At 42.2% G+C, this 18,667-nt stretch overlaps 1 protein-coding gene across 1 annotated transcript; it reads left to right on the top strand.

Annotated features, from left to right (window-relative positions):
• The first annotated feature begins 661 nt into the window (after window positions 1-661).
• On the top strand, window positions 662-17,018 carry LOC124993815 (nmrA-like family domain-containing protein 1). The gene is made up of 5 exons (XM_047565603.1): window positions 662-764; window positions 9,301-9,539; window positions 11,432-11,681; window positions 12,720-12,910; window positions 16,165-17,018. Exons 1-5 carry the CDS (start codon window positions 725-727, stop codon window positions 16,342-16,344), a joined length of 900 nt encoding a protein of 299 aa, XP_047421559.1. The 5' UTR covers window positions 662-724; the 3' UTR covers window positions 16,345-17,018.
• The last annotated feature ends 1,649 nt before the right edge of the window (window positions 17,019-18,667 follow it).

The raw sequence follows: 18,667 nt of genomic DNA on the forward strand, positions 1-18,667 counted from the left end.
TGGCAGGATGGACCTGCCTTTGAGCTTGGCTATGCAGGATTCCTCCTGCCTTCAACAGTGTCCCTTCCTTCCAGTGTCCCTTCCTAAGTGGGTAACTCCTGGGGTCTTCAGGCCAGCTCTGGTGCTATCTCCTCTGAGAAACCTTCCCTGACGTACCTGGTGTGGGTTTCGTGCCTTTCCTCCGTGACTGGATTCCCTGGGGTTTCCTTTCCATTCCTCTGTACTGCAAGTTTGTTTATTTATTTATGGGTTTAGCCCCTTTACAAGATCTGGATGCTGGGGCCTTCTTTCAATGCCTCATGTACCAAAAGCCCTTCACACACATTGCTTAATGAATGAGTGAGTGAAGCAATCAATCATCCTTTGGAAAACTGCAACATCAGAATGAGTGAATGAGTTGACGTAACATGGAAAACCTTACCAAGGAGGGCCAGTCTATGGGGTGTGGTCATCAATTGTGCTGTATAATTCTCACGCAAGGAAACCCCATTAGTCTGCAAAACTAATGTTCTCTAGTGAAAAACAAATAGGAAGTTGGACAAAAATTGCAGTGTCAGGGTGAGTAAGTCAATGGGGTGTAACAAGGAAAGGGAGGAGCAGCAGAAGGGGTGTGGCAATCAGCCGTGGCTTAAAATGCTCATGCAAGAAGGAAAAATGCATTTCAGCTGTGTCTGCTGCAGAGGAAAGTTCTGCTACTCCATCAGTTCTTCCTTTGCCCAGGAACATGGCCAACAGGAAAGTAATTACAGTGTTTGGAGCAACAGGTAAGAAAAAGTCCTTCTGTTTAAGTGCATGCTGATTTTACTCATTCGTTCTGATTTTAACTTTAGAACCTGTGTGAGCTGAACAAAGAGCCTTTGGAGGAAGTTAAGAAAGGCATCCTATTGCTTGTGCTGTGTATGTGTGTGTGTGTGTGTGTGTGTGTGTGTGTGTGTATTGCTGGGGATTGAACCCAGGGCCTTGCTCCTTTTTGTTTTTGATGTGGGTGAGGGTCAGAATGATTTTGATTTGTAAAAAATGACTTCAGTGGGACAATGACAACTGACACAGTCTCCCCTCCTTCGGGAGCTATAGTCTGGAGTCCTTTCTCCACTTACTTCCTGATCAACAGCAGGGGCAAGTGTGAGGAGCCTGTGGGAGTGTAGACCGATACTCCAGGGATTCTGAAAGGGCAGAGGGGTTGGGAGGACATCCGTGATGCCAGGAAGCTCGGTTCCTATCTTGGTTGCCAAAACAATCATGAGGATAATTTTTGAGAAAGAGGAATATGTTGTATTGATATGCCAGCAGAGGAGAACACGGGACTCCTGTCCCAGAGGCTGTGATTCTGTCTGCCAAGGGGAACCCAGGGCTTCTAAAAGAGAAATACAAGGGCTGGGATGCAAATATTATCAGTAGATGTAATTAATTAGAGTCTATTGGTGACCTTAAGAGAGCCATTTCTCCAACTTCCGGGCTTAAAGTTCCTTTATTTTTGTGGGCAGTGATATTCTCCTGGGTAGTAAAGGACATGGCAGCTTAGGGCAGGACAGGAAAAAATGTTAGTTTTGTTTCCCTGCTGTTAGGGAGGAAGAGAGGCAGAAGAAGAAAAAAATAAAGGAAAAATACATCAGGGCTAGGGATGTAGCTCAGTGGTAGAGTAGTTACCTAGCTTGTGCAAGGACCAGGGTCCGATCTTCACACCGAAAAAAAAGCCAGTTTTAAAATAAGTCACCTGAGGTCAAGTGGCAAGGTTTGTAATCAAAGCATAAAGCGGAACCCTGTTGCACATGGAATGAACTCTCTCACCTAAATGGCAACAGAACTATTGAACCGGTCTCCCTAATTCTACTTTGCTACCTAATTCTCTCTAATTCTAATCCTTTTTCTAATGAAGTCATCTTTGTAAAATGTTAAGCACACCAGGTCCCTCCCTTTGTATTCTCATTTCAGCCTCCTGGTGATCCATTTAAAACCCTCAGATAATGCGTGTCCTGTCTCTGCTCCAAAACCTCCAATGCCTCCTGCCCTTCCTTCTCCAAGGAACATGCAGTCCTACTCGGGGCCTGCACTGCACAATCAGACCAGGACTCCGATCACTCTGCCTCCTGCTCCAGTTACTCCTGTTTCCTTGCTGTTCCTCTAAGTGTTCCCACCTCAGAGCCTTTGTGCTGGCTGCTCCCTCACTGAGGATGATCTTCCCCAGTTACCCACACAGTTTTCTCTCACATCATTCAGATCCCCACCAGATGCCACTTTATGGGGCCAGATGCAGTGATGCATACCTGTAATTCCAGTGACTGGGAAGACTAAGGTAGGAGGATCACAAGTTTGAGGCCAGCCTTGGCAGCTTAGGGCTGGGGATCTAGTTCAGGGTTAGGGCCTCCCTGGGTTCAATTCTCAGTCCCACAGAGGGGAATAAAAGATGTCACTGTGAGGAGTTTCCAGACTTTCATTTTAAAATTGCAATTCCATTTCCATCTGGTCACCATCTGGTTCCATTCCCTGCATGATTTATTCTGTTACTATCTGCTTCTCCACAGAAAACAAGTTCAATGTGGACAGAGATTTTGTCTGGAGGAGGCAAGCACTAAAACCAAGAGAAAGGTGAAATAATTCCTCAAACCAACAGGCAGGATGGGGGCAGAGTGGCGCATGCCAGTGATCCCAGGCACTCAGGAGGCTGAGCCAGAGGATTGGCAGCTTAGCAAAACCCTGTCTCGAAAAAGAGGCACCAACAAAACTAACAAACAAAAAACCCCAGCAGTCAGGCGAGTTATTGATTTTAAAAGGAACAAGAACGAAAGGCAAGAGGGTGGGAGGATAACTGTATTAGGCCTTAGAGTGATGGCAAAACGTTGGTCTTTCTTGAAAGAGAAGCCATTGAATCCTGAGCAGTAATGACAAGAGTTCAATATTGAAAGGATCATTTGAGCATCTGTTTTGTGAAGAGACTGTAGGGAGCAAATGTAGCAGAGAGACCTGCTAGGAGGCTATTGCCATAAACCAGGCAAGATGACAGTGGCTTAGACCACAAGCAGCCACAGGTTGGTGGGGAGTGGTCAGAATCTGGATAGGTTTGAAAGGGAGAGCTCACAGGGTACTCTGATAGACCAGATGTCAAGGGTAAGAAAAGAGGAATTGAGAGTATCTTCAGAGTTTTCTGGTTAGAGCAACTAGAAGAATAAAGTTGAGATTTACTAAAGTGTGAAGACAGTGGGTAGGATCATTTTAGGATCATTTTAAGGAAAGCCAGCAGCTCAGTTTTAATGAAACTAAACTTGTCCACACAGGCCTGTTTGCACAGGCAGTTGGCTAAGGTAAGGGACGAACTGCTAAAGGAATCAGGTTAGATGTGTCAGAATTGAAGTTTGATTCCTAGTTAGTGAAGGAAATGGGCTGCTTACCTTCTAAACCAGTTCTTGTCCCTGGTTGTAACTTGGGAGAACTGGATGTGTTTACATATTTGAGGTGGGGTTGCTAGATTTTGCAGATAAAAAACACAAGACGCCCAATCAAGTTTGAATTTCAGATAAACAATGAATCATTTGTTTTGTTATAAAGAGTATTCAAATATTGCATGAGACATACACTGCATTTTTTCACTGTTGATTTGAAATTCCAATTTAACTGGGTGTTCTGCATTTTATCTGCTAACCCTACTATCAAGCCTTTCTGTACTGGACTTGGGAGTGGCTGGGTCCAGGAGCAGTGGCTGTTGCTGTTGGTGGTTTCTAGAAGATTAGAAACTCCCAAAGACTTGGTGCAGATTTAGGAAATCTGTTCTGTGCTTGTTCCTATTCAAGGGCTCTACCCAAACCTTTGGGCCAAACTGGAATAAAAAGCATTCCTGCAGGGTGCCAGGCCCTGAGCTACACTTTCTTCACTAATAAAAACCCCATGGGAGTTACTGGCCTTACCTTATAGATAAGGATAAGTGTGTCCAAGGTCATGCAGTTAGTAAAGGCCTTCCAGTCAAACCCAGCTGGTTTGCCCTTTTCTGCCACTTAGTTTATGTATTACTTTAGGCAAGTAACTTAATTTCTCTGAACCTTACCTTTCTATTTGTAAATTGGAAATTGTAATAGGGTCTTTTTTGTTGTTGTTCTTTGTTACTGGGGATTGAACCCAGGGGTGCTTCACTGTTGAGTTGCAAACCCAGCTCTTTTAAAAATTTTAAATTTTGAGACAGGGTCTCACTAAGTTGCTTAGGACCTTGCTAAGTTGCTGAGGCTGACCTCAAGCTTGAGACTCTCTTGCCTCAGCCTCCCGCGTCTCTGGGATTACAGGTGTGCCTCACTGCACCCAGCAGAAATTGTAATAGTATCTTAAGACTCACTGTGAGAATTGAGAAAAAGTATGTTCAGTATACTGTCCAATACCTATTATTTGCTAAGAACTCAAAAACAAAACAAACTTAGGATCTATCCGTCTCTAAAACATGTATTTGAAAAAATAGCATCTTCCTGTGGTCTCTGAATGGAAATGGAAAAGACATTTAGGGAAAAAGCTGAAGAACTCATAACGCCTCTACACCAGAACCTGGGACTTGTGCAAAAGAAAAAAAATAATAAATAAATGCAAAAAATGTCCAAGAGGAGGTAGTGACATCAGTGCAAGGATGCTGCCCAGGGGGAGAAGCTGGGGAGCCTGATGGGCTGCTCTCCCTCACCTGGGCCCTCATCTCAATCACTTTCTTTTTCTTTTTTTCATTTATTTTTTAATTGTTTGTTCTATTTAGTTATACATGATAGCAGAATGCATACACAAATGGGGTACAATTTTTCATTTCTCTGAACATACATGATGTAGAGCCGCACCATTCATGTAATCCTGCATGTACATAGGGTAATGATGTTTGTCACATTCTACCATCTTTCCTTTCCCATGCCCACTCTCCTCCACTCATTTCCCTCTACACAATCCAACATTCCTCCATTCTTTACTTATGCCCTCCTCCACAATGCCCCCCCATTATGTATCAGCATCCACCTGTCAGAGAAAACATTTGACCTTTGGTTTTTTAGGATTGTCTTATTTCATTTAGCATGATATTCTCCAGCTCCATCCATTTACCTGCAAATGCCATAATTTTATTCTTCTAATATTCCATTGTGTATATATACCACAGTTTCTTTATCCATTCGTCAATTGAAGGGCATCTAGGTTGGTTTCACAATCCAGCTATTGTGAATTGAACTGCTGCTATAAACATTGATGTGATTGCATCACTGTAGTATACTGATTTTAAGTCCTTTGTGTATAGACCAAGGAGTGGGATAACTGGGTCAAATGGTGGGTCCATTCCAAGTTTTCTGAGGAATCTCCACACTGCTTTCCAGAGTGGCTGCACCAATTTTCAATCCCACCAGCAATATAAGAGTGTACTTTTTCCCCCACATCCTCGCCAACACCTATTATGGCTTGTATTCTTGATATAGTCATTCTAATTGGAGTGAGATGAAATCTTAGTGTAGTTTTAATTTGCATTTCTCTTATTACTAGAGACGTTGAACATTTCTTCATATATCTGTTGATTGCTTGTATATCTTCCTCTGTGAAGTGTCTGCTCAGTTCCTTAGCCCATTTATTGATTGAGGTCTTTGTATTTTTGGTGTAAAGTTTTTTGAATTCTTTGTAAATTATGGAGATTAGTACTCTATATGACGTGCATGTGGTAAAGATTTTTTCCCACTCTGTAGTCTCTCTTCACATTATTGTTTCCTTTGCTGAGAAAAAGCCTTTTAGTTTGAATTCATCCCATTTTTCTTTTTGGTAGTGGTACTAGGGATATTCAGGGACACTCTACCCCTGAGCTACATCCCCAGTCCTTCTTTTAAATTTTAATTTTGACACAAGGTCTCACTAAGTGCCAAGGCTGGCCTCAAACTTTTGATTCTCCTGCCTTAGCATCCTGAGTGGCTGTGATTACAGGCATGCACCACTGTGCCTGGTCATCTCAGATACTTTCTGCCAAGGTAAGGGATATATATACATTTTTGCACAAATACCTGGAAGCTTCCCAAGTTCGAGGCCAGCCTCCACAACTTAGTAAGACCCTGTCGTAGAATAAAAAATAAAAAGGGTGATCATGTGCCTCTGGGTTCAATTCCCAGCACACACACAGAGAGAGCGAGAGAGAGAGAGAGAGAGAGAGAGAGAGAGAGAGAGAGAGAGAGAGAAAATACACACTCTACCACTGAGCCCTGTCCTTTATTATGATTGTGTAATTTTTGTTCACACTTGAGCCATGTATGCACTACTACACTTCTTCTCTTACACAACTTCTTGTTTTCCCTTAAATTAATAATTGCTTGCTTGCTTGCTTCCTTCCTTCCCTCCTTCCTTCTTTTCCAGCATTGGAAACTGAACTCAGGGCCTTGTGCATGCTGGGCAAGTGCTCTATCACTGAGCCACATCCCTAGCCTTCCTGGGCTCTTTATTTCTCATCTCGTTGGGCAATCTCTGGTAACTTAGGTACCTTATAAGGAGTGCATGGGGTTACAGTTTTGAGAACTTGGGTATCTGAAAATGTCTTTATATAAAATTGTTAGAATTGATCTTTTGACGAGGCTTAGAATTCTACATAGAAATTCACTTTTCCCCAAATGGCCTTACTTCATTGCCTTCGGAATTGTAAGGAATGTTCAGCTTTCCCCCGCCACCCCCCTTGGCTCGCGCTTTCTCTTTCCTGCACCACCACCACCACGCGTGCTGGTCTGCAGTTTGAGTGCTGATCTCCAGAGCTCACGTTTGGCTCATGCAAAACCCAAGAAAGGAATCAAGACTGAGAACACCATCATGCTCATTAGAGGGTCGTGGGGCAGGATGGTTCTGTGGGGCAGTTTAAGAGTAAGTGCACGCTCCGCTTGTGATGGCAAAACCAACCTGGTTGTGAAATGAAATTACAAAAACATTATGGTAAGAGTCCAATGCCTGGAAAGGGGTGAGTGCCCCTCCCCTCTCTCAGTCTTTCTCCGGGAAGCCTGATTAACCTTGGGTCCCTCCTGTTTGCATTGTCAATAACTGCCCTAAGGGTCTCACTACTCCCTCCTGAAATGTATTAGATGTCTGTGAAAAGAGCTCTTTCTTATCTGTTCTGTGAGCATACTTTGGGGACCCTGCACAGGTCTTCAGCTGCATAGATAGGAATTTTTTTTAAAAAAAGAGGAAAAAGCCCCAATGACAGGATGAGTCTAAGATGATCAAATAAGCTATAAATATTGTGAGAAATTGTGAATCAGGGTTCCGAAGTTTGGAGTGCTAATCTCCTCTGGGCCCGGTGTAAAATAAAGCTTGGTTTTCCCTACTTTTTGAGTGCCGTCTTGTTGTTCCCACAACACACTAGCTCATTGTGAACCACAGATTCCAGATCAGATTCAGATTTGACAGGCAATCAATGAAACAGACACCTCAGAACTCTGATCTTGTGTTGTTTTTTTTTTTAGAAAACTGCAATTTGATGCTATCACGTCTTGACTACTCTAGTAAAAATTTCTTTTTTCATTTTCCTCTTCCCTAATCCTCTGTTTGTAGGTGAAATGACTGGTGTATGCGTGCAAGCACATTGGTCTCCCCCACCCCATCTGATACTGGGGATTGAAAGCAGAGTTGCTTTACCACTGAGTTATATCCAGGTCTTTAATTTTTTTTTTTTTAAAGCCAGTCTCACTAAATTGCCCAGGCTGGCCTCAAACTTGAGGTTGTCCAGCCTCAGCAACTCTTGAGGCTGAGAAAGAGAAAAGTAAATAAAAATATGAACCAGAAATCTCACTGTAATATGTGTAATGTGGGACATGGTCTTGTGTGGGGCTCTCACTCAGCCCTCAATTGGGAGCTCAGCTCATCTCCTTGGATTCTGAGAAATTATCTCTCATTAATTATCAAATAATTTCCACACTTCCATTTTCTCTATTTTCTCAGTTTGGAATTCCCTTGGCTTGATCTTCCAATTATTTCCTCTCTCCTGTTTTCTATTTCTTTGTTTCTTTCTTCTAATTCTGGGAGATTTCCCAGACTTTTTCTATTGAGATTTTATTTCTGCTCTAATATTTTAAATTCCTGAGAGCTAGTTCTTAAGAATGCTCTCTCTCTCTCTCTCTCTGATTTTTTTCTACTAATCCTTCCCCTTTTTGCAGATGTAGTTTTTGGAATGCAAAATCTTCTTCAATCTTGGAGAATCGTAATTCCTTTTATTTTTTTCCCTTTATTCCAGTTTATTTTGGCTTTGCCTTTAAGGTGGAGGCTTTCCTCACACATTTGGTGAATTTTAGTACCTGTTTATACTTATCACTAGACAGTGTGCTGCTTTCATTGATTGAAGCTCTCTGTGCAAAGGCAGAGCTCATGGAATGGTAGAACTTCTTTTAGGATTAGCAAGCATGTATCAGCTGGCATGTCACAAGAAACAGGTGCCATGCATTCAGAGAAGCCACAAAAATTCCATAAAGTTGGACAGGGAAGAGAGCAATAAGGAGTGTGTAAGCAACAGAAGGAAGGAGAGAAGGATAAGAGAGATGACCAGAACCTGAGATACTGGAGATGGTCACCTCTTCCTTGCGCTTGGGTCTCCTGCTGACCCTTTCCATTGCCCAGACCCAACACAAGGGCAAGAGAACCCATTGATGGAGTCCATAAAGGTGAGCCTGCCAGGGCCCTAAGCAGGATGGAGAAAGTCAATGAGGATTTGGAAGCACAAAAATCATCTAGGACAGATCCAGCCAGTCTCATGGAGGAATTGGAGTCTCGGTAACCCAGCCCAGCACCTGGTATTTATCATAGTACTTTCAGTAAGTATATCCAGAGTAGATCAAGTAGACAAGTGATGATCATAATGTGATTGGCTTTGAATGCCATATAAAGAAACTTGTGCAAGTTTTCAAAATGTTTAAAGAATACAGACTAAGCTACAGATGTAGCTTGGTGATAGAGCACTTGCTAGCATGTGCAAGGCCCTGCCTTTGATCCCTAGCACTGCCAAAAAAGAAAAGAAAGGGCGCATACTAGGAAACTTTTTTGGAATTAAAATTGCATGAAGAACCCCCAAGTAACATCTATAACTGAATAATATTATAATTGCCCCTGTTGAATCTGGGATAGAGAGTCTGGCACCCTGTTCTCGTGGCCTTCCTGTTCTCCCCTGGCTTCTGCAAAGTCACCTCTGAAGATGCTGCAAGAAACTCAGTTGGGAAACTATGGGGCTACCTCAGGTATCTTGCAGGTCCCCACTACAAACTAGCCTTCACTGAGCAATGAAACTTCCTGACCTTCCTGAGCATTCTTCCTGAATCTTCCTGCATTTCCTCTCCCCTACTTCTACAGGAGCTCAAGGAGGCTCTGTGGCCAAGGCTCTTTTGGAGAGCAAACATTTTGCAGTGAGAGCTCTGACGAGGGATGTGACTCGACCAAAAGCTCTAGAGCTGCAGGGCCTTGGAGCTGAGGTGGTAAAAGGTGACCTGAATGACAAAGCATCAGTGGAGACCGCCTTAAAAGGAGCCTATGGGGCCTTCGTGGTGACCAACTTCTGGGAGCATTTCAGCAAAGACAAGGAAGTGTGTCAGGTGGGAACCAGTTTTCTTCTTTCCCCTTTGAGCCCTGTTCTCTTTCCCTCCCTACTATGTCTGTCCTCCCTGGCAGAGAGCAGGACTTCAGTCTGGGGAAAATTATAAGCCTCACTCCACAACATCCCTGTGACTTTTAAGAAGCACATAGGGGCTGGGGAGATAGCTCAGTCGGTAGAGTGCTTGCCTTGTAAGCACAAGGCCCTGGGTTCGAACCCCAGCACCCAAAAAAAAAAAAAAAAAAAAAAAGAAGCACATATACACTAGGTACCTGGTCAGAGTGTCTTTATGAAATTAATGTTATGTGTACCTCTGTAGATCCTGTATATTTGCAAGTGACTTTAGTAAAGTCATTCGATTCTCTGCTTCTCATCATTTACTTCTAGATGGCCTGTGGGGGCGGTGGCCAGTTTACCCATATAACCTCCACTCAGACAGCCAAATGGGGAGAATAAAATGTAAAGAATACATTTACACTTCATGCAGAGAATTGGGGATGAAATAATAATGGGCAGGTAAAAAAGAAACTAGCAAGCAAATAAACCCAGAATAATAACTTCAGGAAAAAGAGTGTGTAGAGGAAGTAAGTGTATAGAAAATTCCAAGACTTGTTTCTGCTGTGTGTAAGCATATTGATCTTTTCATTGCAATGATGAAATAAGAATTGTGTGTGATGGTGGTAGGGAAGAGGACGTAGAGGGAGAGGTTTGTGCACAGATGTGCACTGAACTCTCCTCTTAGTATGAATTTAGTGGACATCTCAAACTGAAAAAACTCCTTTAGTGGTATAAACATATTTTTTTGGAAGTAAAGAGACAACTAACAGGGGTTAAAACAGTTACTCCTAGAGAGCAGTAATGGGCATGAGAGTACAGGTAGTGCTTTTATATTATAAGATCTACCCCCTATGACAGCACTATTTGGGAATTTAAAATATGTATATGTATAAAAATTTGGGAGAAAACCAAAGATTAGATTTAAAAATGTAATGGATGGGATCAGCCATTTGCACATATGGCACAATTCAAAAACTTAAGAGCATGATCAAGTGTTTCAGGGATGTCTACTGATTTGATATTTAGAGCTTTTCTTTTATTTACTTATTTATTTCAGCACATCTACTGGTGTTAAGATCCAGAAAGGTTTATTTTAAGAGTTCTGGGTTCTAATTCTGATATTCACTCTCTATGGAACCTGAAGTTACAGGTTGTCTCTCTGCTTCACTTTTTTTCTCTTTGCTAAGCCAGATTAGGTCTTCTCTGCCTGCCATATGAAGTTCTGTGAGGGAAAATAAGAAACAGTGAAAAGAAGGGTAAAAAAGAAAGGTGTGGGGAGGGAGGGAGATAGATATGAAGGTGCTTTGGAAATTTGGGAACTAAAAGCAAAGAAGAGAATATAGTACATTTGTGTTTGTGCATGTGCATGCACACATCTCTGCATTATACCCTTAATAGCCAAATGATGTGCATATAGTAGCCTGTTATCAGACAGATTTATAGAATATGTACAGATGTGGAAGTTGATCACCAAGAGACCGAGAGCCCAGAGGAAGAGGGTGACTGCTCCTTGGCTCTTGCCCCTGGGCTTCGTTCAGGTCCCTGGCGTTTCCTTCTCTGCTGCCCTACTCTCTTTCCTGTTGCACTCCTCCATGCCCTGTGTCCCTGGCCTTGCAGCCCCAGTAGATGCAGAATGAGGGGTTCAGCATGATGGAGGGGAGCCTCTGCTCGCCAATGCTGACGGCCCCACACTTCATAGGTGGAATATATTTTGGTGCTGGAAGTTTCCTCTTCACAGGGACGAAGACAGAAGTACAGAGGGAGTGGAGGAGACCCAGCACCTTCCCTTTAGTCTGCAGGCGAGGTGCATATAAAGGCTGTACTGTCTTCCCTCAGGGAAAGCTGGTGGCAGACACTGCCAAGCGCCTGGGGCTGAAGCACGTGGTGTACAGCGGCCTGGAGAACGTGGAGCAGCTGAGTGGGGGCAAGTTGCGCGTGCCGCACTTTGATGGGAAGGGAGAGGTGGAGGAGTATTTCTGGTCCATTGGAGTTCCCATGACCAGCGTCCGCTTGGCAGCTTACTTTGAAAACTTTCTCACCTCATGGAAACCGGCGAAAGCCCCTGATGGAGATTACTACACCTTAGGTAAATGGAAGGTTGGAGTGAAAGATAACCAGACACCTGGCTGCCTTCCTCTCTCTCTATCCTCCCATTCCTGCTCCTCTTCAGTGGACCCATCAGTGAAGCACCTACTGTGCTAAGATAGCTACTAAACTGCCCTAGATTTACTTGCAGCAGCTACACTGTAGAGGGCAGCGCATTGATGAGTCCAGAAGCAGAAAGGGTTGTCTTAACATGCTGACGCTTCTTATGTAAATACTTAGCTCTGTGACTTCAAGCTTCATTTTCCTCCTACCTCATGAGAACGTTGGACATGATGTCTGCTAAAGGCCTTTATACCTCATCCATCTGACGTTCTGTGATAACAGGGGAGGACCTAGATTTCATGGTCAGTATTAGAATCTCAAGGGCCCAAAACCCCAGAATACAGCCTCCCAGGTCCTCCCTATGCAGAATCAGCAGAGCCTATAATCTGTAATCAACCTGCTCAGGGTGAAGAGGTGATACCTTATTGTTCTTTGGTATCATGACCCATCTGAGACCCTCAGGTCTGTAATACCAGGCCTTGAGTACTGTGAGTCTCATTCTCTACTACAGGAATAACTAATATTTACTAAGCAACTACTCGGTTACAGAGTAGGCTGAGTTGGGCTGGTCTTGCTCCCCTCTGCCAGCACCATCCATTTTCAGGGCTGGTTGGTTCAGGAGTTGTTACACACTCCTTAGTGGAGTCTGACTTCCATGACCACGGTCCTGCCCTGCTCAGTCTTGTTCATTTTATGACAACCCTGTGAGAACTAACCTGGGGTCCACAAAAAGATCTTAATTCCTTCCAAAGGCAGTGCCTTCAATGATCTCTGCTTGGGCTCCACATCCTTAATGTCACCTCTTAATGTTGCCACACTGAGGAACAAACTTCAACACAAGGACAACTGGGAGAAAAACCATAGCAATTGCTGTTCTACACCTTTTGTTTAAGTGGTTGATTTGGCTGGGTGGATCTACCAAGGAAGCGATAAAATGAGCTATCTTCATCTTCATCTTTTTTTTTTTTTAATCTAGCACTGCCCATGGGGGATGTACCAATGGACGGTATCTCTGTTGCTGATATTGGAGCAGCTGTCTCTAGCATTTTCAATTCTCCAGAGGAGTTTATAGGCAAGGCTGTGGGGCTCAGTGCAGAAGCACTAACAACACAGCAGTATGCCGATGTTTTGTCCAAGAGTCTGGGGAAAGATGTCCGGGATGCAAAGGTGAGTTCTTGGCTAACATACTATTATCTTAGAAATTCACTAGACTTTCAGTGGATTTAAGCAGGGTTGAGCTTACACTATTGGAAGAAATTGAAGAGGACTCCAATTATACAAACCTACCTTCAGTGGTTAATGTAGTTGAATCCTTCCCATGTTGCTTTATTTCTTTGACTCGAGGTTTAAAAAATATTATTATACCTCCTTTATGAATCTTTGTGAGGATGAAAGGAGATGTTATACCAGGTGCTTGGCACTGGCTGTGGTGCTCAGTAAAACCCTCAATAACTGAGCCTGCTCTAAATCATGCAGGAATGATCAGTACATGGAGAGGACAGATCTTTCACAGCCAAGTGAGAAGGACTGGCAATGCTGAGCACTACCAGCTCTTTCCCCAAGCAGGTTGTTGATATGAGACAGAAAGAATGAGATGTTTTGATGCTGCAATGAGAGAATTAAACAGTTGCAATTGAGACGATATGACCCACACAACCTAAATTATTTATACCCAGCCCTCAAGGAAAAGGTTTGTGGATCCCTATTCTAGGATGTTTCCTGTTGTTAGGGATGGAAGCTTGGTCCTTGTTTGCATCAGCAGCTCTTGATCCAGTGAATCTTGAGGGGATGTCTAGATTCCCAGTTCAGCCTCAGGTACTGGGGTTATGAGGAGACTGAGATTCTTTTATCTGGAAAAACTACTGCAGGTGTCAATCTATCCACAAAAGCTCATCTGAGTATATCATTGAAACCATATACAATTTGCTAGAGGAAAGTTATCCCCAAGCCCATGAAGATCACCCACTCAGAGATGGACTCCACAGAGGTCTGCACAGTTCCTTGTAGCTGAGTGTAGATTGACGTCTTGATGATCCCTCTCTCAGAACGTTTGCATTTGAATCTTACATTCATTTTGTCTTGTGAGATTTGAACTTCGTAAGAAAGAAGGAGAGAAGGGGAAGCAGTGTGGTATATAATGTTGTTTCCTAATTCAGCTGATGCTTCTCTGGCACCAAAAGTTCTAGGGCAGTAGAGGCAGGGAGTTCTACAGAGTGGTTAATGGTGTTCTTAGTAACTCGTCTGACTTGAAGACAACCCCGCCTGCATCAGGACTGGGAAAATGCTTAGGCATTATCCCTATTCTGGGGAAGGGTGCATCTGGCCACAAGGTGGCGATCCAGTCTTCTTGATCTGACAACTACACACCCTGTCCCAGCCCTCCATCCACTCAAGTCTGTTAGTTAAATCATTTTAATGAATGCAGACTTCAGACCAAATTCCTACCGGAGTTCTGGATTGACTAAAACTTTCTAACCCCCACAGGAAACACGGTTCTCTTATGAAGTGAGACCTAAGAGAACAAATCTTGAAAATTCTTCAAAAATCTGCAGTAAAAAAAATTCCTTATTTTATTGAGGCATGTTAGTTATCAAAGTTATAGCAGAAGAAAATGAATTGGTGACAGAGATTTCAAGTCATCTTTCATATTTCTCATGAAGAGTCTTCTCTTTCCAAAGTTTTTAACATTTCTGATTTCTAAAATAATGAATGCTTATTGTAAAAAAAAAACTCAGGAAATTATGAAAAGAATCTAAAAATCACACATAGTTCAATTTCTTAGAGATAGTGACTGTTATTATTTGGTCGCTTTTTCCCCAATCTTTTCCAGTATATATAATATGTATTGTGCACATACTTAATAAAATTAAAATAACACTAAATGTGCCATTTTGTATCTGGTCTTTATACTTGACATTGTATTATAAACATTTTTCTATTTTACTAAACTTTTTCAAAACCAATTTTAATAATTGTGTAATATTCTTATTGTAGTAGATGTACCAGAATTTATTTTACAATTTTTTTTATTGCTGGACATGTAGATTATTCTTCAATTGTCATTATTATAAATAACGTGATGATTATGATTTTATGTAAGTTGATGTTGAACACATTTCAAGTTTTTAAAATTTGATTTTATTATTTGGTACTGGAGCTTGAACCCAGGCATGCTTGAGCTATATTCCAAGCCTTTTAAATTTTTTAAAATTTATATTTTGAGACAGATTTTTGCTGAGTTACTTAGGGCCTCACTAAATTGCTGAGGCTGGCCTCAAACTTGTGATCTTTCTGCCTCGGAATCCTGAGTAGTTGGGCTTACAGGTGTGTACCACCACACTTGTCAAATTATTTTAAAGGCCAAGTGGAATTATAAGGTCAAAGTTTATCTCTGGAGTCTAAAGACAGATTATACTGGACCTGATAGAAGTGGGCTTTGCTTATTCAGTAGGGGCAATTTTGATCTAGTTAATGTCAGAAAGGATTTGAGGAGTGAATTTCATGGAAGGCAGGCAGTTCAGTAGGTATGGGATGCGCTCTGCTTCTATTCAGGCCTGCCTGGCTCTGGCAGAGGCTGGGATGATTGAAGGAAAAATTCAAAACTGTGGATTATATAAAGGGAATGAGATGGGGGAAGAATTGGGGGTATGAAAGATGGTGGACCGAGACAGATATCAATACCCCATGTACGTGTATAATTACATGAATGGTGTGAATCTACATCATGTACAACCTTAGAAACAAGAAGTTGTACCCCATTTGTGTACAATGAATCAAAATGTAGTCTGTAAAAGTTAAAAAAAGAAAGAAAGAAAGAAAAATTCAAATGTCTAACTAAGAAAGGGAAAAAGATGGATTGGGACATCAGCCATCTTTGAGGAGAATGTGGTTCTGCACTGAGGGACCTTGACTCTTATATGGCAGCCCAGACACCTTCTGGGGGAATCCCATGAGAAAATGCACATGAAAGCACTATGAAGGGTCATTCAAGTGAAGGGTGGTACAGATATCCAGTACCTATCCAAGATACCTGGGACCTGAAACAAGCTTTCAGAATGCTTCAGCTCTTATATGGGGTATGTTCTACATATATTATGTAACATCACCAGCAGGGCCTGGGGCAGGAAATTGTAATCAAATACACCAGTATCTCTATAGTAAGGTATGGGAATATTTCCACTAAATGGGATAATTAAAGACTATAAATAGTTTTACATAGTTCAGATCAGATTTGCCACTAAATTAGTTCAGCAAAGTCAGTTTCTTGCCAAATTGCATGTGAAGCACACTTGAGTTTCTTGGATTTTGGAGTTGAGCTACAAAATTGTGGACTTGGATCTTCATTAAGGTGAATATCATCTTTTTATCTTACTTTAAATGTGGGTTATAACATTTCTTTCTTTTCTGCTTGTTCTTAAAAGATCACTCCGGAAGCTTATGAAAAGTTGGGATTCCCAGCCGCAAAGGAGTTGGCTGATATGTGTCGTTTCTATCAAATGAAGCCAGAGCGTGATGTCAAGCTCACCCACCGTCTAAACCCCAAAGTCAGAAGCTTCAGCCAGTTTATCTCGGAGAACCTAGGTGCCTTCAAAGATATATAGAAAAATCAGCTGTTCAGACAGGCTTTGACCACACAGCCTCTCTGATCTTGCTCATCTTTGTAATACAACATCTACATTTGTAGAACAGATATGTTAGAGTGCATTTATTTGTACCACCAAAGGAAACCCTTTTAATCCTCTGTTTAGTAGGAAATAGTACATTGGTGATTTGACACAGTAACTGAATTCATATAGAACTTTCTATAGCTAGTGATGAAGGTGTCTGACTACTTGGTTAAATGAAAGCTCTTTGTTTCTTCCTTCCTGCTGGGGCTGGAACCCAGGGTCTTTTCATGCACTCTACACTGAACTAGCCACGCCCCCATCACCTTCTGTAGCTCTCTCTTCCCAACCACCAAGTCACCTCAAAAAGATCTGTCCTGACAAACTTGGACTTTTGTGAATGGGAGTCCACTGAACTTTCCCCTGGGGTGAGCAATCTCAAGTCTCTGTTCTGACATTCTCCTAGGTGGCTCCATTTTCTAAAGCGCATCCTACAATTTTCAGTGAACTTTGAAATAACATGAATTTTTAAACAAATATCTTTGTAGAGAATCTTCTGGGGAACACGGTGTTTCATGAAGAGGCACCAGCATCTGAAACAAATTCAGTTTTGCTTCAAGGTTGGGAGTTTATTCTCTGATTCATTCATTAAAGCCTCTATCAGATCATCATTCATTATTGGCCTATTCATTTATCTACACTTCGTTTATTCATCCTGGAACTTTTTTTTTTTTTTTTTTTTTTTTTTAGTTGCAGACCCGGTGTTAAGTTTGTGGATTTCTCTTACCTTCTCTGTGTTTTCTTATTAGTGTGGTCTACTTGCCAAGGATGCCATGGTTCCTTCCCAGTTTGTGGTTAGGTTTGTGTCAAGCCAGGGCTAGAGGAGACAGGCCGCCATTTTGCTTCAAATGAAATGCAGAGGATCTGCAGTGACTGAAGTGTAGGAAGCTGGGCTCAAAGACTGGGAAGGACATGGAAGTGGACAGATGAAGTGGCAGAAAGGCTCCCCAAGTACCTTTGTGTATCTCTGGCTTAGCATTTTCTATGTCATGTTGTAATTGTCTTATTTGCTAGTCTTTTTCCTTACTCTGAGTGATTTGTATTATGCCTGCTACATAATAGGTAACCAATAAATATTGATTGACTACATAAGTACATAAGTTAATTGACCATATCATTACAAGAAGATAGAAATAAACATGCACGTAGGCTAGAGGAGTGGTAAGAACCAGCCACAGAGGCTTTAATGACCAGGGGCTATCCACTTCTAGAAGACAAGGGGACCTGCCCCGCCCTACCCTGAGGCAGGCACTGCTTGGTTCTGGGAGCAAGTGGGTAAGGACTGGGTAGTGGTGCCTGTGTGAAAGGATATCATGGCCTGGGATCTGACTTTGGAGATAGTCTTCCTGGGGCCAAACACAACTTTTATTAACTTTTTTTTTTTTTCTTAAGACATTAAGATTTTTTTAAATGAATGATGTTGATGTTATTGCAGACAAATATCTATAATTGGGGTGAAATCACAAAGTATTTGAGGACCACTATCCTTTTCAATGCCATTTAGGTGCTCAGCCCTGAAATAGGCCTAAATAAATTGCCAAAAAGAAAAGATAAAGAAAAATACTTAAACTGAAAATAGGGGGCTTATTACTCATGTGGGTGACCCAAGCAAGAAGAATGGCTGCTATTTCTTAGATAAATTTCAGGATCCCAAAATGGACAGGAGCTATATAGCCTGGAGAACCTCTTGGTCCTGTTGTGTGTTTTCTGGGGTGGAAGTTGATTATTTCTGTCTGGAACAACAGACAGAAAGGCTACCTCCATCCTTTGTTCCTAGAAAGCCTGAGAAGTCCTTTCAGGATTTAGAATAAAACTTTACAGTGACTGATTTGAAATGAGTCAGTGCATTTTAGAGACCTCAATCTCACACAACCAAGAGGTTAAAAGGAACTTCAGAAGTTAGTCCAAAAGAGTTTAGTATTTGTTGATAGTGGACAAGGGATTCCACCACTACTGCCTTAACCCCACTGCAATAATTACCAGGCCAAGAGGGAGCACAGCTTCCCTTTGGTGTGAGACCTGGGGTCTCAAGAGAGGAAGAGAAGGGGGAAGTAGAGCTGTGCATCCCAGTGAATGAAGCCACCCTCTGTGATTTGGGAGTGGGTGGGGCTTAGGGTGGGGGTGGGGTGAAAGGGACATGGAAGGAGATTTCTCTCCATAATTCCAGAACTGTCCCTAGAAAGCCCAGCTATGAAGTCCAATAATGCTGGATTTCACTGACTCTGCCCCGGACTAGTTGAACTTGGCCAGGTTCCTTGAC

Source organism: Sciurus carolinensis, chromosome 9 (genome assembly GCF_902686445.1).
Source record: "Sciurus carolinensis chromosome 9, mSciCar1.2, whole genome shotgun sequence".
In the NCBI taxonomy this organism is placed as follows: domain Eukaryota; kingdom Metazoa; phylum Chordata; class Mammalia; order Rodentia; family Sciuridae; genus Sciurus; species Sciurus carolinensis.

What these genes read in the sequence shown, in the direction of transcription:
- LOC124993815 (XM_047565603.1), top strand. Translation starts at nt 725, where the DNA reads ATGGCCAACAGGAAAGTAATTACAGTGTTTGGAGCAACAG. An exon ending in AAGACAAGGAAGTGTGTCAG is followed by an intron (nt 9,540 to 11,431) that starts GTGGGAACCAGT and finishes GTCTTCCCTCAG; the next exon opens with GGAAAGCTGGTGGCAGACAC. An exon ending in AAGATGTCCGGGATGCAAAG is followed by an intron (nt 12,911 to 16,164) that starts GTGAGTTCTTGG and finishes TGTTCTTAAAAG; the next exon opens with ATCACTCCGGAAGCTTATGA.